The sequence below is a fragment of the Pogona vitticeps genome, chromosome 12 (assembly GCF_051106095.1).
Source record: "Pogona vitticeps strain Pit_001003342236 chromosome 12, PviZW2.1, whole genome shotgun sequence".
In the NCBI taxonomy this organism is placed as follows: Eukaryota; Metazoa; Chordata; class Lepidosauria; order Squamata; family Agamidae; genus Pogona; species Pogona vitticeps.
This window is the reverse complement of record NC_135794.1, coordinates 14,949,059-14,976,276: the sequence shown is the minus strand read 5'-3', so window position 1 is coordinate 14,976,276 and position 27,218 is coordinate 14,949,059. Positions and strand designations below refer to the sequence as shown.

At 41.4% G+C, this 27,218-nt stretch overlaps 2 protein-coding genes and 2 non-coding genes across 5 annotated transcripts in view; 1 reads left to right on the top strand and 3 right to left on the bottom strand.

Annotated features, from left to right (window-relative positions):
- Nucleotides 1–5,947: 5,947 nt before the first annotated feature.
- On the bottom strand, nt 5,948–13,908 carry RPL4 (ribosomal protein L4). The gene is made up of 10 exons (XM_020805680.3): nt 13,769–13,908; nt 11,854–12,025; nt 10,276–10,382; nt 9,745–9,883; nt 7,996–8,120; nt 7,579–7,708; nt 7,162–7,318; nt 6,577–6,660; nt 6,193–6,313; nt 5,948–6,113 (listed from the first exon to the last, which is right to left on the bottom strand). Exons 1-10 carry the CDS (start codon nt 13,769–13,771, stop codon nt 6,033–6,035), a joined length of 1,119 nt encoding a protein of 372 aa, XP_020661339.2. The 5' UTR covers nt 13,772–13,908; the 3' UTR covers nt 5,948–6,032.
- Nucleotides 7,458–7,528, bottom strand: LOC140702484 (small nucleolar RNA SNORD18). The gene has a single exon (XR_012081672.1). It is a non-coding gene; the product is annotated as a small nucleolar RNA SNORD18 (small nucleolar RNA).
- Nucleotides 9,945–10,044, bottom strand: LOC140702485 (small nucleolar RNA SNORD16). The gene has a single exon (XR_012081673.1). It is a non-coding gene; the product is annotated as a small nucleolar RNA SNORD16 (small nucleolar RNA).
- Nucleotides 13,909–14,104: 196 nt separating the features above from the next.
- ZWILCH (zwilch kinetochore protein) overlaps nt 14,105–27,218 on the top strand; it is a 25,924-nt gene continuing 12,810 nt past the window's right edge. For both annotated transcript variants that reach the window (XM_020805677.3, XM_020805678.3), the window contains exons 1-6: nt 14,105–14,294; nt 21,683–21,731; nt 24,953–25,048; nt 25,136–25,251; nt 26,114–26,310; nt 26,936–27,015. In XM_020805677.3, coding sequence (XP_020661336.3) covers nt 14,227–14,294; nt 21,683–21,731; nt 24,953–25,048; nt 25,136–25,251; nt 26,114–26,310; nt 26,936–27,015 — 606 coding nt within the window. In that variant the 5' untranslated portion in view covers nt 14,105–14,226. The remainder of the gene's footprint in view (nt 14,295–21,682; nt 21,732–24,952; nt 25,049–25,135; nt 25,252–26,113; nt 26,311–26,935; nt 27,016–27,218) is intronic.

The following is a 27,218-nucleotide window of genomic DNA, read 5'->3' as shown; positions in this document are numbered from 1 at the left end:
CCCAATAACAGCGACGCGGAGCCAGGCAGGCCCTGTTCTTTGAGGGAGGAAGTGGGACGTTGCCAGGCAGGCCATGTTCTTTTAGGGCGGAAGTCGGGCCGCCTCCCTTGAGGGCGAATCCCACTCCCGACGACGCGCCTGTTTTGCAGCGCTCATGCCCGGGGGTGGGGAGAAGAAGCATTAAGGAAGGGAGGGCCCCGCCGTCCAGGCCGCCTCCCTTCAGAAGAGCAGGTTAAAACACTGCCCCCCCAACCGCCCCACATGGGCCTCGAACCCCGAGGTGTGACCCCTCCGCGCCCCTTCTCCGCCCTTTGTGCCCAAGCCTTTCTCCGAGGAACCGTCTCGGGAGCTCAGCAAGCGGGAGGCCTGGTCCTCAGCTTGTAGCTTGCAGGATGAAAGCACACACACACACCCGGGGCCGAATGCAAAAATCAAAAACACGAAGACGAAAACTTGAGCCTCGAAGCTTCCTGGACCCGTCCCGAGGAGAGGGAATGGACTGAACCACTTTGCCTTCCAGTTGAAAGCGGCAAGAAAGGAGGCCTCTGCTGACCCCGGGAGTGAAGCCGGTTAATAAATAGTTCCTTGGCACGAATATAGGATTAAAAGAAAGATATGGTCCAAAAGAAAAAATATATATCACTTTATCCGAACAAAGACGTTGTCTCTCTGACGGATGGAATATGACTATTCTATCGGTGCCACATACTAAGCACAGCTCTGGAAACTGGTCCTAGGTCTGTTAACTTCCTCGAAATGGCAGCATGATTATTAACATCATCTTCAACTATTTTTCATACATGTAGGCTTTCATGTGCAAGAGCAGATACTTTTAGCAGACCACTAAAAAAATCGAACAGCCAGCTAGCTTGATGTTAATTCATCTTCCTCTGGCTGTGCAGCTTAAAATTACACTTTCATATCGTTTTACTTTTTGTGAATTCAGCTCTCCACACAGAATAACAAGAGGAGGAGCTTCAGAAGGCTATTTTGCTTGTAACTATGATCCAGCAAGTCAATTCAGACTTAGGTAAAGGTTCCCCTTGACATTTAGTCCAGTCGTGTCTGACTCTAGGGCGCAGTGCTCATATCCGTCTCCAAACCGTAGAGCCAGCATTTGTCCATAGACTGCTTCCGTGGTCATGTGGCCAACACGAGTAGACATGGAACACCGTTATTACAGAGTTGTTCTCATTAACCATCTTGGCTTCAATCCCAAATACTCCAAAAGAACAATAACACAAGAACCTCTCTATCCATCCCGCTAGGGATGAAAGGATAGAAAGATAATATTTGCCCATAATTATAAACACAAGCTACTGTACTAAGCAGCACTTTTATGCCTAATCACAACCCAGCCTGCCTTCCATACCATCTGTACTCTGTTGTCAAGGATGGCATAGAAGTCGTGCTCGAAGATTAAGAAATTCCTCATTAGACAGATCTGATGACAAATCAAAGTGTAGGGAACTCTAACAGGTTTGGGGGCTGAATTTTAGTTTGAGATGCTGCTACGGGCTGTACTTGATGGGTGTTTCTGCAACCTCATGTGCTGTTTCCAGTTGGTGTGGCTTGAAGGATCTTTCTGGCCTAGGATAGACTGTCAGTCTATCTAGCACTAACCAATGCAGTGGTGCCTCACTTAATGGGTGCACCGTTTAATGACGAATCTGCATAGCGACGAAGATTTTGCGATCGCATTGCGATGTTTTAAATGGGTAAAAATTGCTTTGCGATGATCGGTACCGTTTCGCTTACCGATCATCGCAAAGCGAGGATTTTTTAACAGCTGATCAGTAGTTCCAAAATGGCCACCAGGTAAACAAAATGGCCACCCGCTGTGTTTTCGCACCGATTCCTCGCTTACCGGGCAGCGAAAATGGCAGCTGTATGGAGGATTTTCACTTAAAGGTGAGTTTTAAGCCTATAGGAATGCATTAAATGGGTTTTAATGCATTCCTATGGGCTTTTTCTTTTCACATAGCTGTACGGATTATCGTCGCTATGCGGGCCACCACTGTAGTTCCTTCCCTGCCTCTGATGCAAGGAGATATCCACCTCTCTGCTCTGCCCCACCTCTTTTCTCCATTACAAGCAATCAGTCTGTTGAAAGTAGTGAGTCTGTTGCAGCCTGCTGCTGAGAATCAGTCAGACATGTTCAGTTTGCTGTCGATATCTTCAACAGTACATGGAATCTTTTTATTTTCTACTTCAGATGTCTGAATTATTGAGACTGTAAGTGCCCGTTGATGAGGAAAAGGGGTGGACTACTCTGTGGAACTTGATGCTAATTTTGCTCTGTGAATCCCTTCACTTCTGCTACACAGCTAGAAGTAATTAATGTGTAATCAAGACTGATGGGCTTTCAGTGAAATTCCTCTTAAGGTCACCAAAACAAAATCCTATAACTAGGGCTTTTGAAAAAATTGTATTTTTTTTAAATGGATGCGTGTATTGGTGACTAGTCCAAGCAAGTTTACAAACGTGTCTACACCAAACTTAAATACTGCTGTTAGGTTTGTATTTACCAAAGCTCTTACGTACAGTATCCTGAAATGGATTAAAATGCAAGGCCTAACTTCAGTTGCTAGTCCCAAAAGAACATGCCCATTGATTCTACTAGAGTTATATTAAGTGCTGAATTACTATTGCAAGATTCACTGGATCTGCTGTACTTGGAGAGGCAACTGGATCTAGGTGTTTACTAGAGACAGCAATCTTTCCTACAATCCTATGCGCATAAAAAAGCCTATGCAGGACCACACAAGCAATGTGAAAGCCAGAGTGCTAAAATATATTCAGGCATTACACTAATTGTACTGAAATTTATAGGTGCAAGTTTGTTTTACACAGACTTGTACTTATAAATTTCAATACAACATTTATTCATTCTGGGGTAGTCTGGCTAGGAGTAAGTCACAGCAATGTTGTGCTATATTTGTGAGAATACATTGTGCATTTTAAGCATCATAAGCAGCAATATCTATAAAGGAAGGGGGATAAACCTGGTAAACATTTGAGAGACATAGAATCATAGAATATTGAAGTTGGAAGGGGCCTGTAAGACCATCAAGTCCAACCCCCTGCTCGATACAGGATTATAAAGGCTGCCAGGTGGTTGTCTAAATTTCTCTTGAATGCCTGCAGTGTTGGAACACTCACCACCTTAAGGTAATTGATTCCACTGCTCTAACGAGGTTTTCCTGATACTCAAATGAGATATGGCTTCCTGTAACTTGAGCTTCTTGTTGTGCGTCCTGCGCTGAGATTATCAAGAACAGATCCTGCCCCTCCGTTGTATGACAGCCTTTCAAGAATTTGAAGTTTTATATTACCCCAGTCTTCTTTTCTCAAGGCTAAATATGCCCAATTCTTTAAGTCTTTCCTCATAGGACTTGGTTTGAACATCCTTGTTGCCCTCCTCTGAACTTGTTCAAATTTGTCAGCATCCTTCTTGAATCTGTGAAGATTCTCAGGCATCCAGGTAAGGTTGAGACATGGCAAACATGGTTGAAATGTTTCACTATGTCGAGGATATATCAGGGGTGCTCTCCTCTGCCTGAACCGTTTCAACCCAACAAGAAGTCATTGTCATGGATCAGCTTCCAGACATCCTTCTTGAAGTGTGGTGGCCAGACAGTACTCTAAGTGAGTCCTAACCAGTGCTGAATAGAGGGGACTAGCACCTCATGGGATTTGGAAGCTATACTTCTGTTAATGCAACCTAAAATAGCATTTGCTTTTTTTGTAGGTGCATCACTCAGCTTGTGATCTATGACAATTCAAAGATCCTTCTCGCCCGTAGTTTTGCTGAACTAGGTATCCCCCATCTTGTAACTGTGCCTTTGGTTTCCTTTTTCTGAGGTGCAGTACTTTGCATTTATCCCTGTTGAATTTCATTCTGTTGCTTTTGGTCCATTGCTCCATCCTATTGAGGTCATTTTGAAGTTTGTTTCCGTCTTCTAGGGCAGAGGTCATCAAACCCCAGTCTACGGCCCGGTGCTGGTCTGTGGGCTTGCCAGAACTGGGCTGCAGATACGGATCTCCACCCCCCAACCTGCACATTTGGTGGGCATGTCATGCTCGTGGGGGGTGTCGCGCCAGTGGTATGTCATGCTCATAGTGGGTGTCACTCATGTGTGAGCACAACACACCCCCTGCATGGGCACAGGGGGTGCCACCTCGCATATGGAGCTCGCTCCCCTGAGCTGGTCCGTGTCCCCAAAAAAGGTTGGGGACCGCTGTTCTAGGGTTTTAGCTATTCCACCCAATTTTGTGTCATCTGCAAATTTGATAAGCATTCCCTCATCTAAGTCATTAACAAAAATGTTGAAGAGTACCAGTCCCAGGGGTAAGCCTTTGGGTACCCCACCTGTTACCTCCTCCCAGCTGGAGAAGGAGACGGAAGTTCTGAGGGTGGGTGGCCCTGTGGATGGTGGCTTGGGAAACTCCCTTATGTTTGGGGGGGGTGGCCCTGGCCGCGAAGAGTGGGGTCCGCAGCCTGGGGGTACACTTGGACCTGATGCTCACCATGGAAACGCAGGTGGCATCGGTAGTCCGCACCGCCTTTTTCCACCTTTGGCGGATTACCCGGCTGCAACCTTATCTAGACACGGAGGCACTCACTACCTTAGTACTTGCGCTCGTAATTTCTAGATTAGACTACTGTAACGTGCTCTACGTGGGGTTTCCTTTGAAGCTGATGCGGAAACTTCAAGTGGTGCAGAATGTGGCGGCCAGACTCCTTACTGGAGTGAGAAAATACCAGCATATCTCTCCTACTCTGGCCATGCTGCACTGGCTGCCCATCCGTTTCCGCATTGACTTCAAAGTGTTAATGCTTACATATAAAGCCCTAAACGGTTTAGGACCTCGATACTTGGCGGAACGCTTACTCCCAACTAGTTCTACCCGTGTCACCCGTGCGAGCCAAGAGGTGAGGCTGAGGAGCCTGACGCCAAGGGAGGGCCGGAAAGAAAGAACTAGAAACCGGGCCTTCTCAGCGGTGGCTCGTCTCTGGAATAACCTATCTCTGGAGATTCGCGCTGCACCCTCGCTGGGTACTTTTAAGAACCAACTAAAAACATGGATGTTTAGGCAGGCCTTCCCTTCCAGTTAATTCCTATCCTTTTTCCTTCTCTTTATTTGATTTATTTTTATTTTTCCCATCTTATAGAATCATCTAATTAATTAATTGTTATAAATTTTTTAGAACTTGTTATCATTTGTTGTAAGCTGCCTAGAGTGGTCGAAATGACTAGATAGGCGGGGTATAAATACAATAAATAAATAAAATAATCATCACCTATGATTTTGGAGCCAACTGTGTATCCATCCGACACATGATCAGCTCACACGTAGTTAGCTTTCCAATCAGGATATCATGGGTCACTTTGCTGAAGTCCAGATATAATAGAGTGTTCCCTCTATCAAGGTTACCCAATGAAATCAGATTAGTCTGGGTAGGGTGTGGTAGCAGCATCTCTTTGCTGTTCTGCTCTTTGCTTCTATCTAACTCCCTTTTTAATATTGTTTATCGCTCAATAGTTTAACTCCTTCCCACATAGTTTTTACATTATTTTTGATGCAGTCTTTTAGCCAGAATTATTGCCCTTACTGAAGACAGGAACATTAGCTCTCCGCCAATCATTTGGCATCTCACCTGTAAATGGACAGTGGTTCTGAGAGTTCTTCAGCACCTCCAGATGCAGTTCATCCAACCCTGGTGATCTGAACTCATTCAGGGTTATAAGGTATTCAATCTTCAGATGCAATCTAGTTTCCTCCCCCCACTTGCACTTCACATTTGTCTGGAGTGTCGTTCTGTGTCCTATGGGAACAGATTCTGATCTGGATTGCAGAATCACCCAGTCCATGAAAGCGTATTGACTAGTTTCTGCATTTCCATTTTAGGTAACAGAAAACACAGCGAGGACACTACTGTAAATAGATCGTTAGATTTTTATTAACTGTAATTCACGGTACAGCCCTTTTCAGTACTGAAACAGGCAAAGTGCAAAAACCTGCCATGTTTATGCTGTACTTTCAGTCTTTGCAGCTGCAGCCTGAACCTTTGCTTTCCCCTTTGCTGCTTTCTCTTCTCTGAGCTTGTGCTGTAGTGAGGAAAAATACCGTTACTCTTATTATTCTGAAACACAGATATAATTTTAATCAACTCTGAACTCTACTCACATTTTTAGCATGACGCAGAATGGTGTTGCGTCTCATAGTCTTGGCATATGGATTCAGTTTAATCATAACTCTCAAATTCTTCAGTGGGTTCTTCTTAAGAACTCTGCGGTGAATCTTCTTCCTGAAGAAGTTAAGAGGAATATGCATAATTCTATTATTAATAGAAATTTGTCTTAATGTTTTAAGGAACATCAATTTTTTATTACAGAGGCAAAATAGAAAGAAAAGGGAAGAAAATTACTATTACCCATGCATGTTTTTGCCAGAACAAGACATTTATAGAAGCAGATGTTTGAACTTTAACTCCTTGTATTCTAAAAATACCTAATTAAGTCATGTACTCCTTTACCATTCACACTGAATTCTGAAAGATAAAACACTTACTTTGGTGGACGCAGGGCTTTCTGGATTTCTTGACTTTTCAGGATTCTTCCAAGATCTGTATTAGTCATCTTGTGCATTGGTAGGCTGTATGGAAACACTGTAGATTACACTACTGCTAAATTAAACTGTCTCCTCTATTTAAAACAAAAAACAAATTCTGTCTAACAAACAAACTACGCGTCATATGGGGTACCATGCTACGTACATATCTTCCATCTCTATTCATGACATGACAGAGCAGAAGTTTGAGTATCCCAACCTGAAGAGGAGCAGTATCTGGCTCACACTGTACTCTAAACCAGTGGTCCCCACCATCCCCCCATGCTTGCACCCATGCACAAAGGGGGCACTCATGCACATGCACAAAGGGGTGTGTGCACATGCTCATGTGCAAAGGGGGGCACTTGCGCGGGGCATGCTTGCACGCATGTGTGAAGGGGCTGTGCAAGGGGTGTAGGAGATCTGTCTCCACGGACTGGGACCCCTGCTCTAAACTATCTTCCAGACTCTACTCCACCACATGCTCTTCTACAATCATTTCAGACTAAAACAGAACGATTCAATCTATATCTAAAATAATCTTACTTGTAGTCACTCTTCAGAGTGGCTGGTTTACGCCAAGTGCCATACAAGTCATCCAACTTGCGGAAAGCACTTTCAGTCCAAATGCAGAAACGTCCAACATGGCCACCAGGAGCAAGTCTCAAAAGATTCAACTTGTTGACATCGAGAAGAGTAATTCCTATTAGATAAGACAATAGTTGTATTAAAAACTGCAAACAAATCCTACCTATGAAAAACCAAGATAACATTCTAAACTTTCAGAAGATACATGATATGTGTCTAAAGGACGTTTCCTCTAAAGATTTCCCAATTTGTATCAAATCAGAACTTCCACCAAATCATGTGTTTCAGAAACACGGACCAATGAAGTGGAATATCATCATTTTTAAACTTTTAACCACAAGCTTCAACATCTTATATCATAACTCAAAACAATACCTGGAATATTCCTGAAAGCTTTAATGATGCCATTATCCTCATTGTAGATTATGCAGGGCCCCCTGCGCTGGATACGGCGGCGATTCCTCATTTTACCTTTGCCTGCACGCATACGCTGGGAGGCATAGACCTGGGTGAAAACATCATAGTTATTAAAAAGCCCACACCAAATAGACCACTTTTTCAGGTCTTAACAAATATGTTTCTGCAACTCAGTATTTCACCATCACCACTGTTCATCTGAAACACGGACCAGTGAAAAATTCATCACTTTGCACGAGTAACTAACAGCAATAAGAATCAGTCTGAAATGTGTTTCAAGAAATTCTAAGTATGAACTTTCAAACTGAATGCACTGTTTTATCATTCCACTACTACCTGATACTACCTTTACTTTGGCATTAATGATCAGATCACCTTTTTAATATCATTCCAGGCTTTCAGCTTCTTAAGAAGTAAAACAGCTTCCTTTGTCTTCTTATAGCCCTCAACTTTGTCTTCAACAACTAGAGGAAGTTCCGGAATCTCCTCAATGCGGTGACCTGACAAGACAAGTTTGTATTTAAATGCACATTGATGGTGATGGCGCAAGACACTGAAAATTAAAGTCAGGAAGAAACTCTTCTATATGGCTATGAATTGAAAAACCTATATTATTATTATTATTATTATTATTATTATTATTATTATTATTATTATTATTATTATTATTATTATTATTACTACTACTACTACTACTACTACTACTACTACTACTACTACTGTAATTTGATTTGTACCCTGCCTATCTGGACCAATGGACCATTGCTATCTACATAGACTGATATTTCTCTACTTCTAGATTTCGAGGAATCCTACTCCAAAATTTACCCAGAATGAGTTTTGTTGGTAAGAGAGAAAAAAGAGTTATACCTATGGGCGTAAGTGTTCCATTCCATGTGTTTGTGCTTTGGCTGCCAGGTGTCAGCTGGAAGTCACTGCAATACTTCATGGAAGGATAGTTTCACCGTCAATTAAGATTTATAGAGGAGCTTCTCAAGAAACTACCTTTCCCACTGCTTGGGGGATTCTGGTGCTTTCTCAGAGTAGGAATCCTAGAAATTCAAAGTCATCCCAACTCCGTACATACCCCCCAAGCTATCAAGCACACTAGTCAAGTATACAGTATACCCCTTTTCTATCAGCTTGGATTTGAGTTAAAGTAAACTATAAAGTATTATTTGAACCAGAACTCAGAAAGGTTAAATTTAATGATGTGATCCCCTCAACTGCACTCCTGCATGTGCAGTATTAGCACATATTGTTTCACAATTTTTGTCCAGATTGTCTCCACCTGCAGTCATCTTCTGTTCACTGATACTGAATGTCTGAGAGTATGCCTTTTCAGAGAGATAAAAGTTGAATTGTATCTACACAAAACTGCACAGTAGCAACATCTAGGTTGTCACTCTAAAGCACAGGTCTCCCACAGCACATCCAACCTCCTTTGCCTTTTTATCTGGCCCTGTGGGCGTGCACAGGAGCGTGTATGCATATCTTCCTTTGGCCCCCAAAAATCGGGAACATGCATTGTTGTGGCCCTCACTCTGAAAAGTTTGAAGATGCCTGCTCTAAAGGAATCAGCATCACTCAAAGAAATTCTTAAGAACAATTCTTTACATTTTAATCAGCCTTTCAAAAACTTCCACAATCATATAACATATTGAGAAGCAAAACTCCAATCAGAAAATAAAGTGAATTGCTGTAGGTATTTCTGGAGACATAAAACCAGCTTAAGAATATAGTTTTGAGAATAGTATTTACCAAAGTATGTACAAAAGAAAATAGATAATTACTGTAAATGTGCGCAGATATGGAACCTTATAAAATTAAGGCACCAATTCAGGAATGGTTGGACCCTATTTACAAGAGTTTTGAAATGACTGCATACACTACTCCATAAGAATTACAATACATTTTAATTAAAACTAAGGTAATTTATCTTTTAAAAAAAGCATTCTAACAATTTTTAAAATCCAATTTGAGTAAAATTAGTTAATTTTTTTAAAAATCTATTTTTTTAGATTTTTATCCACTGTCTTCCACAATCCTATAAATACTAATTCTTCCACCATAGTCCTTCCAGTCAGTTTTATATTAATGGCTACATATAAAGAACATACTTGCCTTTGGACATAACCAGTGCTGGAAGGGCTGAAGCTGCCAGAGCTGAGCAGATGGCATAGCGTTTCTGGGTTACATTTACTCGACGATGCCAGCGACGCCAAGTCTTGGTTGGGGCAAACATGCGACCTCCACGACACATCTATTCAGCCAGGTAAAGAATAGTACTGCAATTTTTATTGTAGAAGACCACCTTCCAGCCTTGCTCAGAGTTAGGTGTTCAGCAACCATCTGTACCAGCCTAATGACAGCAGGCAACTGTCGCTGAGCACAGTGTAAGACGCAAATTACGACATCATAGCAAGTATGGATCTGTCTGCTGTTTTCTAACTATGCCACATATGGTACATGGCATCAAGCTCTCGGTTATCTCTAGCAGTGTTTCTAAACATTGAGCCCTAATGGTTCTCAGAAAGCTTTTAGTCACACTACCACAATGACTTTTTATGTGTTGACATTAACATTATTTTACAGAGAAAACCATTATTAGCTCTCGAGTGCATAATCTGAAGGGGAAACCAGAATTAAGGATACATTGCCGAAAGCACCCTGGCCTGATCGATGAGTTCCACCACCACGAACCCTTGGGATACGAGCAACTGCTCTTCCAGTGCCCCAAGATTCAGCACTGGTCTGATGCCCTAAAAAATTAAATACAGAAGTTATTAATTACTAAATGCAAGGCGTCATTCCTATAAGTGTAAAAGGCAACAAGAGAACTTCTACCCATATCACAGAGCTCAAACACATGGATCAATGAAGTGGAATTTCATTATTGCTGTGTGGCACATAAAAAATTAACTGCTGTAGCTCAGCTTCCACATCTGAGTGACTAAACATGTAGCCCTACAATATCCACACAATGTTTTTATGCAAGCAACACATGAAGTGAACTAAAATTAGTTTACTCTAGATTTTAATGTAACAAATCACTTTATTTCATTTATGTGCCATCTTTCTATAAATGCAGCTTGCAAGTTAATTTAAACAAAGAATTGTTAAAATTAAATAACAGTGCTTCTCAATCAAGTCCATTGATCAAAACTTGCTAGAAGAGAAAAGCTTTTTGTCTGCAGGCAGCAAAGGGGTCCAATGTTGGCTGACATGGAAAGAATTTCCACAGCCTAAAAAAGGCCCTCACTCACATCCTTACCAGAGATGAGGCTGCAGGACCAAGAGAAAGGCTTCCCCTGGTTTTCAAACATGTGAATGCTCATACAGTGGTGCCTCACACAACGATGTTAATTGGTTAAAAAAAAAATCAACGTTGTGTGAAACATCGTTCTGTGAAACACCATTTCCCATAGGAATGCATTGAAAAACGGTTAATCCGTTCCAATTGGAACGGATTGCCATCGCTGAGTGAAAATCCCCATAGGAAACATTGCTGTGTGAAACAATGTTTCCTCCATTGGAATGTATTGAAGCCGACTCAATACATTTCAATGACTTTGCGAAGTCCTTTTTCGCTCCTGTAAAAGTGTCTTACAATGTTTGGAAGCCATTTTAAATGCTTCCAATGGTTAGCCCACCTCCTGAAACCTATGCAAACTGATTTTGGTGTTGTTCTGACACTTCGTTAATTTATGGCAATTTTTTTGTTTTACACCCTCATTGAAATGCATGGAGTTCAATGAGGGGGAAAAAACAAAAAATTACCATAAATTAACGAAGTGTCAAAACACCACCAAAATCAGTTTGCATAGGTTTCAGGAGGTGGGCTAACCATTGCAACCATTTAAAACAGCTTCCAAACATTGTAAGACACTTTTACAGGAACGAAAAACAGACATCGTTGTGTGAAAATCTCCCATAGGAAACATCGCTGTGTGAGGCGGCAAATTTAACAGAAAAAGGCATCGTTGTGTGAATTCATTGTTGTATTAGGAGATAAAGTCTTCAGACAGACTTATGGCTTTGTAGGTCATAAACAGCACTTTGACTTGGTGCCTGAAACAACTTGTCAGTGTAGCTTTTTTAACAGGGAAGTTATAACTAACTCCAGCCAGCTACGTATTGTCATTTTTATTTTAAAAATCAGTGGGCTGTTCCAAAATGTCCACTAAACTTTCTTTATATTATGGAACAATATAACATATTGTTAAATCTCACCTGCAAGTTCACTGACAGCATAGGGCTGCCTATTGTTCTTCCGCAAATTGGTATGAACGAAGTTCACAATATCTGGACGAATAGGAGCCTTGAACACAGCTGGCATGGTGACATTTTTACCCGATACTTCACCTTTTTCAGAGTACACCGATACTAATGGACGAGTACAAGCCTGGGAGAAGGGGAAGAAAAATGAAAACATTCTTAAATATCAACACTCATAATAGTGTTGTGCCAGGTATAGAACAGTAGTAATTACACTAATCTATAAAACACTGCAAACCACATCTAGTGTATTCCATATGCCCTTATTGATTTCTAAATTCTGATGCTTACCAAAGGCAATGCTTCCAAAAACTAATGCCACTACATTCAAGATAGAGATGTGCTGCAAGTGGACATTTTAATGCAGACTGAAATTTAAAATACAGGAAAAAATGTGAACAGGTTGTTAAAGAGGGTCTACATTTTGTATGTTATATGTACTACTATTTTTGAGCATACGAGCAGCAAAAATATTAATATGCATGTAACAAGTAGCCATGTGAGATCAGCTCAAAGATCTAGTTTATTATTCTGTTAGCAGCCAATTAGATGCCTAGGAAGATATCATTACACAAACATAACCTCACTTTCCTATTTGTGCTCCCCAGCAACTGACATTCAAAGCAGATATATGGGACTGAAAAATTTCCCATGCTATATTATTCTGGAGGAAAATTCTCACATCACACATGTCTGTGTTATTTCAAGTTCTCTGCAGTTTTAGTGCAATCAATATCAGATGCACTAACTATAGGAAATGAGCTTGTGTAAGTTATTCTTCTCATAAGTCAAGCAATGACGAACTCTAATATTTAGTTACCAAGGAGGAAACTGAAAAGTAAGGTATACCAACAGCTTCCTGTAGTTGCCTTCTGGGTAGATCTTGATCAAACTTATGTATGGTATATTTGCTCTCTACTGCTAACATTCTTCAATAACAAGCTTAATAACATTAAGCTGAGTAACATTTAGACACACATTGGAAAATTTTCTGGATAAAAATCCTATTTCTACTTTTTCCTGCATTATAGGTTGAGACACATACTTTCTCTCAATCTGGAGAGAATATTTATCACAACTATTGACAGTCGTATTGTCCAGAAATCTTTTATCGATAATTTTACAAACCGACTCCCAGCCACGATTACAGGCTTTTCCACTCAGTATCATCTACTAACACCCGAGGCTCTTCCCTACACTCCCATGCATCTGCTCGGCCTGCAAGCCTTCTTGTTTTCAAGAGCATATCACATCTAGGATGTGCAGATTATTGCTCTGCTGCATCGATATGCAGCATTTAAAAAAAATAATCTGCCTTGTACCTTAAGGCCGGATGGCTCCGTGGCTAAGGTATCGGATTTAAGTTCAATTCCCAAACCGGGCCTCCTGGGAGAAGAGCCAGCCTGTGTGGCCTTGGGCAGACTGCACAACCACAAGAAGCCCCCAAAAGAAGGGGATGGTCAATCACACTTCTGACTATAGGTCAGAACTGACGACAGACTGTTTAATTTCAAACCATACATTTGTCCCTCCTTCCTAAAAGCGCCGGCTATCCGTCCCCTTCTCAGCTCCCTTAATTTCTAAATGCGGCGTTTTCCTCGGGGAGGCGGTGGATCTCCTCCCCCACCCCCGGCCGGCCTCTTCATCCACCCCGCAGGCCGGCCCCCCCAGCCAGGCTTTGCTTCCACGCGGCAACGGTGAATCCTCCGCTCCAAGATGGCGCCTGGCCGGCTGGTTGGCCACGCCAATCTGCTTCCCCGAAGCCCTCGGCAGCCCCTCTTCGCCTCTCTCCGTGGCATCGGCCCTTGAGAAGCCGCCCCGTCCTCGACCTCCCTCCCGAGAACACCAGCCACCCCTTCCCTTCTCTCACCATGGTGGCACCGCTCGCGACGGGCGGCGGAGCGCCTAGAGCTTCACTCTCCCTCGGCCACGGCCCAGCCGGAAAAGGAAGGTCACGTCGCCGCCGACTCCGTTTTGTTCCTTGCGCGGTCTCCCCTGCTTAGCTCCGCCTCCCTCCGTTTACGCCGGTCCCGAAATTCAGTCATTCCTCCTGAGACTTCACTTAAAATTAGTGCCGCTCTTTTAGCTAATGGACGCTGAGGAAAATGATATCTCCAGGCGCGCCCTTCGCATGAAGCCGCCTCAGAAGGGCGAGGGACTATTTTTTTTGGCGAGAAAGCCGAGCCTGCTCACTTTGGCGGAGGGATTCTTCTTCATCCGGGTCGCGCGGGAGGAGGGAAGGAAAAAGTCCTGGCGCGCAGCTTTGATTAGGCGGAGGGGAAAAAAAAAAAGGGGGCGACGAGGAGGAGAAGCCCCGCCGGGGGAGCCATGGCGTCTCGGCGGCCGGGGCGGATGGCGGAAGAGCCGGTTCGCCAGTTCCAGGGCTTTCTCCAGCAGTTAGTAGTCTAATCTTTCTCCTCTCTCTTTCTTTTTTTTGTAATTTGGCCGTGTTTTTTTTTAAAAAAAAGCTTTTTTTTGTTCCAGACTGTCAGACAGCCCTCGCGACTGTCTTGCAAGGTAGGACAGGCAGTGAGTTTTTCGTCCCCGAATGGCTCCTAAAGGAGGGACGCGCTTCGTGAGAGAAGCGGTGAAGGGTGAGGTAAATCCAGAACTAGAGAATGAAAAAGGACTTCATAAATCCACTCCGACGCCAGTCCCATTGGTTCAATGGGTTTCCTTTAGTTGTCCGGTGCATTTGTCTCTCAAGTGAATTCAAGGGGGCATCTTTCTCCTCCCCCCTATAAAGCCTCACAACTGCTTTGTGAAGTAGATCTGTAGGAGTGTTGTGACGGGCCAGAGGTTTCCAGGTGGAAGGTAACAATTGGATTTCGCCCTTATGAGTGTCAGCCCATTAACAACACTATTCTAGTCTCTTACAACGTTAATATATACGAAATTTAATTCCTTTGTGCAGCTTTGATGTGACTCATCAAAGTTAAGGTTTGTAAATAAGAATCTGCTGGCAAGCCTCACATGTAGGTAAAAGTGGGCCAAAGTTGCCTATCTGGGGCTTCTGGTCGAGTGGTGAACACCTCAAGTCACATCTTAAAACCGTGTTTCCCCGAAAATAAGACAGGGTCTTATATTAATTTTTGTTCCAAAGAACGCATTAGGGCTTATTTTCAGGAGATGTTTTATTTTACAGTCCTGTCATCTTCTGGTTACTGCCCAAGGGTGAAGGGTGGGGTTTCACTTTACTGGGGTTTATTTTTGGGGTAGAGCTTATATTACAAGCATCCCGAAAAAAATCCTATTAGGGCTTATTTTCAGGTTAGGTCTTATTTTCAGGAAAAACAGAAGTGAATTTATTGAAAATGTTAGCATGTTGAAGAAAAAGCAACTGAGTGAGACTGTGTTTAGTGAGTTTCGGAGCTAAGAGGAAGAGACTTTGTTCTGCCTTGTCTCAAGTAGCATGAGAACCAGCAGAAGGGCCTCTAAAGAGGGTCTTAACACCCGACAGGTACATATGGGAGACGACAGCAATTTTCACGGTGGAGAGAGTTGAAGAGCGGTGTGCCCCAGGGATCTGTCTCAGGAGCAGTGCTTTTCAGTTTGATCATAAATGACCTGGAGACAGAGATGAGCAGTGAGGTGGCCAAGTTTGCAGATGAAACGAAAATTTTCCGCGTGGTGAAGACCAGAAGGGATTGTGAAGAGCTCCCGAAGGATCTGTCTAGGTTTGTCATTGCTTTCGTCCCAAGAAGCAGCTGTCTTTTAATTTCGTGGCTGCTGTCACTATCTGCAGTGATCATGGAGCCCAAGAAAGTAAAATCTGTCACTGCCTCCATATCTTCCCCTTCTATTTGCCAGGAGGTGATGGGACCAGTGGCTATGATGTTAGTTTTTTTGATGTTGAGCTTTAGACCATTTTTTGCAATCTCCTCTTTCACCCTCATTTAGAGGTTCTTTAAGTCCTCCTCGCTTTCTGCCATCAGAGTGTTATCATCCACATATCTGAGGTTGTTGATATTTTTCTGGCAATCTTAATTCTGGCTTGGGATTCCTCCAGTCCAGCCTTTCGCATGATGTATTTTGCATATAAGTTAAATAAGCAGAGAGATAATATACAGCCTTGTCGTACTCCTTTCCTAATTTTGAACCAATCAGTTGTTCCATATCCAGTTCTAACTGTTGCTTCCTGTCCCACATATAGGTTTCTCAGGAGATGGATAAGGTGGTCAGGCACTCCCATTTCTTTAAGGACTTGCCATAGTTTGCTGTGGTCCACACAGGCAAAAGCTTTTGCATAGTCAATGAAGCAGAAGTAGATGTTTTTCTGGAACTCTGGCTTTCTCCATAATCCAGCGCAAGTTAGCAATTTGGTCTCTAGTTCCTGTGCCCCTTCAAAATCCAGCTTGTAGTTCTGGGAGTTCTCGGTCCACATACTGCTGAAGCCTACCTTGTAGGATTTTGAGCATAACCTTGCTAGTGTGTGAAATGAGTGCAATTGTACAGTAGTTGGAGTATTCTTTGGCACTGCCCCTCTTTGGGATTGGGATGTAGACTGATCTTTTCCAATCCTTTGGCCACTGCTGAGTTTTCGAAACTAGCTGGCATATTGAATGTAGCACCTTAACAGTGTCATCTTTTAAGATATCATTAAAAAGAGGATTTAAAATAAAACAGCCATCATTATAGTGCCATTGTACAAAATGCTGGTAAGGCCACACCTGAATTATTGTTTACAGTTCTGGTGGCCACACCTCAAAAAAGATATAGTGGAACTGGAAAAGGTGCAGAAGAGAGTGACTAAAATGATGACTGGGCTGGGGCACCTCCCTTATGAGGAAAGGCTACAGCATTTGGGGCTCTTTAGTCTAGAGGAATGGCACCTGAGGGGTAACATGACTGAGATGTATAAAATTATGCAGGGCGTGAATAGAGGGAAGCTCTTTTCTCTCATGCAATACCAGAACTAGGGGACATCCACTCAAACAGTGTTGGGAGAGTGAGAATAGACCAAAGAAAATATTTATTTACCCAGCATGTTGTTAGTCTGTGGAACTCCTTGCCACAGGATATGGTGATGGCATCTGGCCTAGGTAAAGGTAAAGATTCCCCTTGACAAATGTCCAGTTGCGTCCAACTCTAGGGGGCGGTGCCCATCCCCATTTCCAAGCCATAGAGCCAGCGTTTGTCTGTAGACAATTTCTGTGGTCACGTGGCCAGCGCAACTAGATGTCACCTTCTCACCATGGTGGTACCTATTTTTATCTACTTGCATTTTATATGCTTTTGAACTGCTAGATTGGCAGGAGCTGGGACAAGCCACGGGAGCTCACACCATTGTGTGGATTTGAACTGCTGATTTTTCAACGTAGCCTAGAGGCTTTGTGTTTTAAACTGCAGCACCACCACATCCCTGGCGTCTGACGTAGATGGCTTTAAAAAGGGATTGGACATATTTCTGGAAGAGAAGTCCATCACAGGTTACAAGCCATGACAGAGTTGTACAGTCTCCAGGCTTAGAAGGAAGTTACCTCCAAATGCCAAATGTAGGGGTATTAGGAGAAAAGTATCTAGTTGTCTCCTGTGCTCGCAGAGGCATCTGGTAGGGCCACTGTGAGATACAGAAAGCTGGACCAGATGGGCCCTTGGCCTGATCCTGCAGGGCTCTTCTTATGTTCTTATGACAGTCCTCAAGGCAGCTTAGGCCTAAACCTAGTTGATAGTAAAAGAGCTTAATTTTCCACTTCATGCCAAGAAACACTCTGTAACCCCAGATGTGTTACATTTATGAAGCAAAAAGGTAAATTTGGGATCTCTTAACAATTAAGATTATAATAGGCTGGATCAATAAGACAGAGAATTAAATAGTCTTATTTTTCAAGCCACCTCAGTTAGACTGGACCTACAGAAATAAATCCGACTTATAAGTCAATTGGGTCTACTCTAGTTGATATCAAAGCTGGATTTTATTGTGAGTTTTTGATTTGCACAGAAATTGATGAGGTGACTGAACTGGTACTGTCCATTCTAGCTAGATTTAACTTATTTTCAAATTCTCTTGTCACATTACATGATTTTCTTTAGTGGGGCTAGCAGTTACAAATTAGAATCTTATGTGGCTTTCTACTTAATGAATGTTCACAAATGATATAATCAGCTACAATCTGAAGCATTTCATTATCTTGCTCTGCTTTTTATGCAGGCTGGTCATCAAATGAGTGAAGTCATCCTCACTTTGTATTCTTGCTTCGGTCTTTCTGAGTCAAGGTTGTAGTCCAGTGTATGCTGTAGTTTCGAAATAGGTACCTGTTAGTCTTTTTCAGCTTGTATAACAAAAGCAAAAAAGGAAGAGGCCTACTGGTACCTTTAAGACTAGCAGATTTATTTTTCCCACAGTGTTGGAAATTTATTCAACAGATCACTCTTGATCCAAAAATCTTTTTGAAACTGACTGAACTGATGATGCGCAGTTAAATCACTCTGAAGATCACTCAAACTCTCTTGATCTCTGCCTCAGCTTGGGTGGGTTGTACTTCAAATGGATTCAAAATCCAATCCAGGATACTCAGGTTTAACAGGTCATTAAATCTTTCTTGCATATCCCTGTGTATCTTCTTGAGATGCTTCACATAAATGGTAAGGTCATCGTCCATCAGTGCCTCTACGATCATCTTTGGATCTGGAAATTGTAAACATTCTTGACATCCTTTATTGTGCCAATAGGCTTCGAGTTTCTGGAGGAAAGAAACAACTGCTTCCTTACTATCTACAAGGTTACTGTTTTTGCCCTGTAAGGTCTTGCTTAACACGTTAAGTTTTGAAAAATATCTGCCAGATAATATACAGTATGTCTGCATTAGCATCGACAAGTTTTTCTCCATGCTCTTTATCAGAAATGAAGGAAATGAAGGTTTCCCAGAGTGTAGCAAAACACTGAAGGCAGTTTGCCTTGGGAAGCCACCTAACCTTGGTGTGCAGCACCAGCATCTGGAAGTCTTCGTTATTTTCTTCACATAGCTACCAAAAAAGACGATCCTGAAGGACGTGAGTTTACGACCTTTATGACAACTGAAAGTGAAATATTGAGGTGTCCTCCCAAGTTCTTCGATACTAGGTGCTCCCTATGAATGATGCAATGAAGAGTAAAGATAGACGATGTAATTGTCTTTAGATGGGCAATGAATCCTCTGTATTGACCAACCATAGAAGGAGCACCATCAATTGCACAAACAGTTACATTCTCAATTGGAATATCGTTCCATTTAAATAACTTTTGACTTCTTCAAAAATAGACAGTCCCTTAGTATGTGTTTTAATTTTCCTGGCAAACAACATCTCTTCCATCAGTTCAATGAAACAAGGAGCCCAGGAGACCTCTTGCCCCTTGGAGGCAAGAGAGGTAGAGAGAGGCCCCTGAGAAAGAGAGAGCAAGCATGCAACCCACTCCTGCATCCCACCTCCTGCCACTGGTCCCACCATGCTGTACTACCAGCTTTCTGACTCACTCCATATACATACACATTACAGTGGGGTCTTGACTTGAGAACTTAATCCGTATTGGAAGGCGGTTCTCAAGTCAAAAAGTCTGTAAGTCAAGTCTCCATTGACCTACAGTGCATTGAAAACCGATTAATCCCGTAACAGGCCGTTTTTGTTCCATTTTGGTTTTTTTCTGGTCTGTAAGTCAAATCTCAGTCTGCAAGTCAAACCTAAATTTTGCGGCCAGAGAAGTCTGTAACTCAAAAAGTCTGCAAGTCAAGCCGTCTGTAAGTCAAGGGTCCACTGTACAATACAGAGAGCAGCAGCCCATTCGCTGCATTCAGAGCTGGCTTCCAATAAAAGCAGGCAGGATGCTTACTTCGGCAATTGCTGGGGAGGCAGCTGGCAGAAATGCCTCAGCAGATCAGGCTACAGTCATGGGTGGCTTCCAATGAAAAACAAGTACGGTGCCTATGTCAGCAATTGCTGGGGAGGCAGTAGGCAGATTGCCTCAGTTAGGTTACAGTCATGGCTGGGTTCCAATAAAAAATAGCAAGGTGACTGGCTTCCAATGAAAAAAAAGGCAGTCTGCCTGCATCAGCAATCACTAGGAAGGTAGCAGGCAAAGTTGCCTCCTTTCTGTTCTAAGAAAGCCATGAAAACAAGGAGCCTGCACAAAGGGCCAGGCCCATGCAGCTTAGGTATTTCATCAGTTAAGTTACTAGGGGTCCCCCACAAGCCCTTGGGGCTTATCTTCTCACAGATCTCAGTCTGTGGCCCCCTTCAAATGTGCCAGGGCCTCTGTTGAGAATGGCTCGTGTAAACTTCTCAGTTCATGTTGATGGTAAGATGAATGTTACTGAAGAGGAAACTTTTCAAGAGATTCCTTTCCATGAGTCCAGATAATAAAGATCTCTCTCAGTTAGGAGAGAGGCTTTAGGGTAGAGGAGCTGAGAAAGTATTTTCCAGGCTATGAATGTGTTTGTATACTGTAGTGTCATATGCATGACCATAGCTGTGCTGTTGATCTGAGAATCAACATTGTCATCTACCCCATCTTGCTCCTCACTACGTGTAGAAATTTCTGGTATCAATATTGTGTTCCTTGTGTAATCCTCACAGTTTGTAATGAAATAAGTTTGTTAATTTCAAAAGTACTACAGGCCTTTTCTTTCAGTTTTGCTATACATATGGTGCTAAAATCTTGCAGTTTTAGCAGCTGCACTGCATAAAGCTTATGATGCAGCAGCATTTTTTTTCAGAAACAGAGAAATTCTGATTCCCTTAAGGAATCAGGACATGCGGGGGGGGGGGATATCTCAGAAATTGTTTTATTTCCAAAATTGGTTGTAGGTCTAATCTACTACTTATCGGGAGTTAATCAAGCCACAGAAGACAGGATATGGCTAAGTAAATGAAGGGCTACGGAAGTGTGTTTGTGAACAGGCTTGATTCTCAGTATGCTTCATTTCTCAGGGCATATGTGTGCTTTGGGTCATATTTTGAGATTTTTGTTACCTGTAAATATGCGCTTTGATTAGGCTCCTTTGATGAAGGTCAAATTAATACATTTAAAATATATCTTAGCCTAACCAGCGCCACCTTGCTTTCTGTAAATTGCTTTGCTACATAATTGTGTAAACCTAATGTATCAAGGTTTTTGCCTAGTAGAGAAGAATAGACAAAGGGAGGGAGGCTACCTGAATTACTGTTGCTTGTAACTAACTAGTCTAGCTGAGAATGTGTCCTTGGGAACATGGGAGGAACATGGGAGTCCAAGCGCCAGGAACTGGGAGGGATGACATCTGCAAAGGCTCCTTCTCCCCTCCTGCTCCTGCCCTTGTTCCTGTCCTTTGCCTCCCCTTACTCAGTTGAAGGTTTATAAAAGTATCCTCCATAATGAGCGCGGCGCGCCTCTTCCTCGCATGTTTCTGTGTGTGAAATGCGACTATTTGCTTGCTCTCAGCTGAGAATAAACAAACATATATTGGATCTCTCTGTCTTTGACTGATTGACTAATATATTAGAGACAGGCAGAAAGCTAGGAAATAGTCTTGGCACCCTTCAGTATGTTGGTTACTCCTTCTCCCCCAACTCTTGCCCTGTGGTTCTAATAGCAGCCAGAAATTTTCTTATTGTTTTTTTTTTCTAGACTTCTTCATGTTAGATCACAATGAAAATGGGGGGAGCCACAACATTTATGCGGAATGAATACACTATACCAGATTATATTTTTTAAAGTCATTTTGCATATTCTGAAAGAGATTGTAAACATTTTTTTTACCAAGAAAGGAAGGAGTGGACTTCAAGTATCTCTGTCGTCTGATCAATAAATGAATTATTTGCTATGTTTCAGAGTATATGAGGAAGGAAAGAAGAGTAGCAATGTACCATGTGCCTTTAAGGTATGCATATGTGATTTTTTTTCTCAAGTAATCATTATGTTTTCCCCAGATACTTGACATGCTTTAATTCTTGTCTCTAGTGCTAAGCTGTGCAATTTTCTTCTGCAGGGTAAATAATCTAATGCTAGAAAATAGAGTTTTTCTAATCAAGGCATTAACTTGAGGGTCATTTCATGTCAAATCAACCAATGCATGGAACCTTGAAGTGTTTAAAAATTTTTTTTTCAGATTGTTTGGTTCACCCGTTTCTGAGATATTGCATTTTCAAAATTGCAAAAAAATGCCATAATTCACTAGGCACCATAACTTCAAATGTCATTTAATAAATACCTATGATAGCTACAGACCTGGAACAGGTGTCATTGTAAAGCTTATGAATAGTGATTACATTTGATATACAACATGATGCAGTTGTGCATTTTCAAAAAAATGTACACATTGAAAAAAATTTAAATTTGAATTTTTTGGAAAATTGAATTTTCTTAAGTTTTCAAATAATTCACACTTAAAGATACGTGTTTTGTAGCCAGTCAATTCAAATTTCAGGCTGGTATCTTATTGTTATCATACCAAAAACATTTTCTTTTTGGCAGTAACAAGGATTTAAAACCCTAAAGTCCATTTTTTACAATTTACATTGATGAAATTCTGTGGTAAACTGAAATGAATCCAAAAAACATTATAGCAGGATTTTTACAATCAGATTGAAACACTCTCTGTGTGTGTGTGTGTAGGGAGATAAGGTGGCTATCTTGGTAAAGGAACTGTTCAAAACATACAAGACAAGCCCTGACATGTTTGTGCCTGTTTAATCATGTGACCTTTCACCACCATTTTACATTCCAGCAAACTGAGTTGTGGTTTGGATCTCAGTGTGTGCACTTCAGTTCATTTGGACAGTGTGTTTTAGTGCAGTTGTCTAGGACATTTTTGTTGTGAAGCTCCTATATTAGTGTTTATTAAGTTTAATTAAATAACTGATGACTACATACTTTTAAATATGGAGGAAAATAAGTGGTCAAAAACTTTTGCAACCCTTTTATAAAAGGGGGCACTGGGTTAGTAAAGACTTAAGGAAAGTAACTGATTTCATGACACATGAGTACTTCCTGCAGATGTTTTCCAACTGATAAGGAAAAGAGAAGCCTTATCAGATGGAAAACAATATACTTGAACAGGAAATTCCTCCTGAGAACTATGAGATTCCTGGTCCTAGTCATAGTAAGGAGTCTGAGTATTTTGACCCTAATGCAGCTTTTAGCCACTTAAATGCCTCTTTGACCTTCTTTGGTGTGTCTTTGGTGTGTAAGAAGAAAGTATTAAAAAGATCTAAGAAGTATTGTAAAGAGAAGATCGGGAAGATTAAAAGGACCTACAAAGAGTTATTTTGTACTTCTGAAGATGATTCAGACGAGGAAGAAAGCAACTGTGCTGACTCAGAAATTATTCAGCAACTACACAAAAATTTTAAAATTGCGAACAGAAGTAAAAAGCTCATGATTTTGACAGTTTTACCAGAAGGCTGGTCCTGTAAAAGAATAGAAAGTGAATTCAGAGTAAGTAACTACATTGCAAGGAAGGCAAAGAAACCCGTGAAAGAAAAAGGAATTTTGTCCTCACCTAATCTCATACCTGGAAAAACGTTACCTGAAGACACAGTTAGTTTAGTAAAGGAATTTTACTACAATGTAGAAGTCAGCAGGCAAATGCCCGGCAAGAAAGATTATATTTAAATCAAAGACAAAGATGGTTGTCGAACTCGTGTCCAAAACCATGTGATACTTGGTAACATTAGAGAAATTTACCAAATTTTTAAGTCCAAGTACCCATCTGAAAAGATAGAATTTTCAAAATTTGCTGTGTTAAGACTATGGAACTAAATTATAGCAGGAGCTAGTGGGATTCACAGTGTGTGTGTGCACAAAATACATCAGAATATAAAGCTCATGATTGCTGGTGCTAATTTAAACAAAGTGAACCTGCAAGGACATGATACTCTTTTAAAAACATATCAACATTGCTTATCAAGAATCACATGTAATACTCCAGCAGAGAAATGTTTTTTTTGGTTAGCATGATTCATGCCCTAGCAGTGATGAATTCAAGGAAGCCTTACTGACAAGTCTTGAAGAAGGAATGATTGATAACATCACCTACAAGCAGTGGGTTTCAGTGGACTGCTGTTCATTTGAAACTTAGCAAAACCACAGAGGATTTTGTTGAGGAGTTTTCAGCCTAGCTAATCATCTTGAAGAAGCATGATTTCATCACCAAACAGCAACCTGCTTTTTTTGCAGAGACGAAAATTACACTTTGCCCTAACGAAGCTGTGGTGATGTGATTTTTCTGAGAACTATTTATTCATTCAAGATGAAGCCCAGTCATTCCACTGGAACAACTCGATGGCAACTGTTCATCCCTTTGTTGTGTACTACAAGGAAAATGATCAACTAAGACATAAGAGTTTTGTTTTCATCTTCGAATGCCTGAAACATGACACAGTTGTTCATGCTTTCCAAAGAAAACTTCATTTCTAAAGTGCCCATCTCTAGTTTCTACACTGAATCAGAGAGCACATGCGTAGCCCTGTTCAATACAGACAGTAGAGCAGTGGTGGCAAACCTTTTTGGGCTTGCATGCCCAAACTGGGAGAAAAAAAATGTGGGCGGCAGTGGCAGCAGAAGGGGGAATCCCAGCACAGAGGTGCCTCAGGACCCCACTCTGGATCCCCTGCCAGTACCAGCTGCTCCAGATCTGCCTGCGGAAGCGTCAGCACCGCGGCTGCAACCACCTTTTCAGGTTTGGCTGCACGGGGTGGGGGAATTGCGATCTGGCGACTTACGGCTCACGTGCCGGCAGAAAGGGCTCCGTGTGCCAGCTGTGGCACGTGTACCATAGGTTTGCCATCACTGTAGTAGGGTAGCAGGCCTACTGTTACAATACTCCTATGAATCTCGGGATAAAGGCTTCCATGTACAGCAGTGGGAGACCACTTCATTATAGGTCTGAAGTCCAAATATGTATTGCTATTAAGGGGATCTGCAAGAGCAAGACTACATCAAAATTATGCTTGAGATATTATTTTGAGAGGTAGTTGTTAGTTAGTAGACATGAACAGTGGAACATGCTTGAACATGCTAATGATATAAATTAGTTATAACGTATAATTCTTCAAATGTTTAAAAAGTGAACTATGCTAACAATCCTGTTTATTTTGGCAGAGTGAAATGCAGGGCTATTTGATTGGCGAAGGATGTGCAAATCCTTTAGAGAACTTCTGGAATAGAAGTGATGTAATGTTTGTTATAGAGAAAATGGTACGTTGTGTATACTTGTTCAAAATTATGAAGTGGCTTTTCTAGGAGTTGTCTTAGTACCAGAAATAAGAATATTTATTCTTGTAGAAACCATCGGAAGAACCCATCAGTTTAGAAGAGGAACAAACCGATGACACTCCTAGTTCTTTGATTGTCCCGAAAAGCAGTTCTTCAGTGCTTGCTTTACCTGTTTCAAGAGCGAGGTGATTTTAATCTTGTTATCCTTTAATTTAAAAAAACAACAACCTCTTATCCAACAACCAAAACACAAACTCTTGTATTTTTCTGTTATTTAGCCAAATAGTTTCAATTATGTGTGTATATGGAATAGTCAGCGTTATCCTTAATAAACGGTCAGATGTAATGGTTCCAAAACTGGTGCAAAATGAAATAGATTTTATGTTTTTAGCTAATCTGTCAATCATCTAGCTGGTTCTTAACCAAATAACCATATTTTGAATTTTGATGGAAGTTGAAACTGTGCTTAATTGAATACAGTAGGGCTGCGGTACCTGTGGGGGATCAGTTCCAAGCTCCCCAGTGGATGCCTAAAAACGTGGAAGTACTGAACGCTATATATTGCATGGTCTCTGGCTCCCTTTAGTGGCCAATTCTGGAAATACATAGACATTTGTATTTCTGGGGTGTTTTTTTTTAAACATATTTAGTATTTTCAGGCAGTGGATAAGTAAATGAGCAGGTACTGATCCCACTGATGGGGGGGGGTGTCCTGCTATTCTTCCCTGTTTATTGCATTGTGTTGGGAAGTGACAGTGTGAGGATACGATAGTGAGGGAAGTTTTCTGTAAAGCTCCTCTTACTAAAGCAAGAGATGAATCTCTAGTTGGACCCTAAGGTTCCAAGCTGGAGCTTTATATGTTACAGTTTACTACACAGTATTGAGCTACTCCAAGTCAAGGAAAACAAATGCAAGAGTAGCAGGTAACTAACAAATAAAGGTAACTAAAATTGAACATATGTGACAATAGAGAAGATTTTACCAATATTCCCCTTGCAGTGAACTCTGACATTAATGAAGTGTGATGTTTTTGCATTTGTTTCTAGGCAATTGATTTCATTCTATACAATGTCTCAAAATCCAAATATGAACCACTTAAAAATAAAGATGCCAACAGGGTTTCCTCCCCTATGGGTGCGATGTGATGGCTCCGATCCCAAACAGACAATCTGGCTGGGAGCTGAGCCACTCAACACAGAAAACAAACTTACAGGGATCAGCCTTCATACAGTCAACTGCACTGGTAAGACTTTCTCCTGGTTGGGACATTTCTCTAGGTGTTTCACCTCAGATTGCCATGGCATAAAAAAAGAAACAAAAGTTTCTTAATGTTTGAAAGTATGTAAATCCCTTTGAGATAAAAGGTGTGTGTCTGCTACATAAATAAAATCTGCTTAATTGGAGTCCTTGAGAAAGAGAGTTTTTCAAATATGATTTTTGGTTGTATTAGTTGATGCAGCATTAATTTAAATTCTAATGGCAATGCTTGGAAATGCAGCAATTCAGTCTTGATCAGGTACATGTGTTCCTTTGTTTAAACAGATGCAGGATGTGTATTATTGGTTACTAGTGATCCCTTTTATCCAGTGCTCTGCATGTCAATTTACACATGTGTAAGTGAAATTCTCTAAGTTGCACTTGGAAGTTAAGGGATTTCTGGGAATGCATCTGATCACATGATTCTGACCAGCATCCATTGCAGTTCATATTGTTTGTTTGTTTTAACGTATGGCATAAGTCATTGATGAACTATATTAATATTAGGGGGAAACTTCTAATTGAGCAAAACTTCAAAGCAAATTGACCCATCATTCTGCAAATTCTTTGGTATTTTAATAATCCATGCTAAACTCAGATTCTTTGTCCAGGTCCAGTGTCAAATAAAAATTATTCTGCGGACTTGGAAGAACTGAAAGAGAGACACAAAATGAGACATCATTCATCTGATGTAGGTATTAGTATATGTATACTTTTGGTTCACATCTGTAAAAGTATTAAAACTTAATACATTTTTAAAGGCACTGGACTGAAAAATTCAAGGTACCGTATTTTTCGCTCCATAAGACGCACCTTTCCATAAGACGCACCGATTTTTTAGGAGAAGAAAACAGGAAAATATAATCTGTTTTCTTCGCTCCATAAGATGCACAG

Excerpts from the sequence above, each read along its gene's own strand:
- RPL4 (XM_020805680.3), bottom strand. Across the intron at positions 7,709-7,995 it reads CCTGGAATGATATTAAAAAG|GTCTATGCCTCCCAGCGTAT; the intron begins GTGATCTGATCA and ends GTTTTCACCCAG. Across the intron at positions 6,661-7,161 it reads ACTCTGAAGAGTGACTACAA|CCTACCAATGCACAAGATGA; the intron begins GTAAGATTATTT and ends GTTTCCATACAG.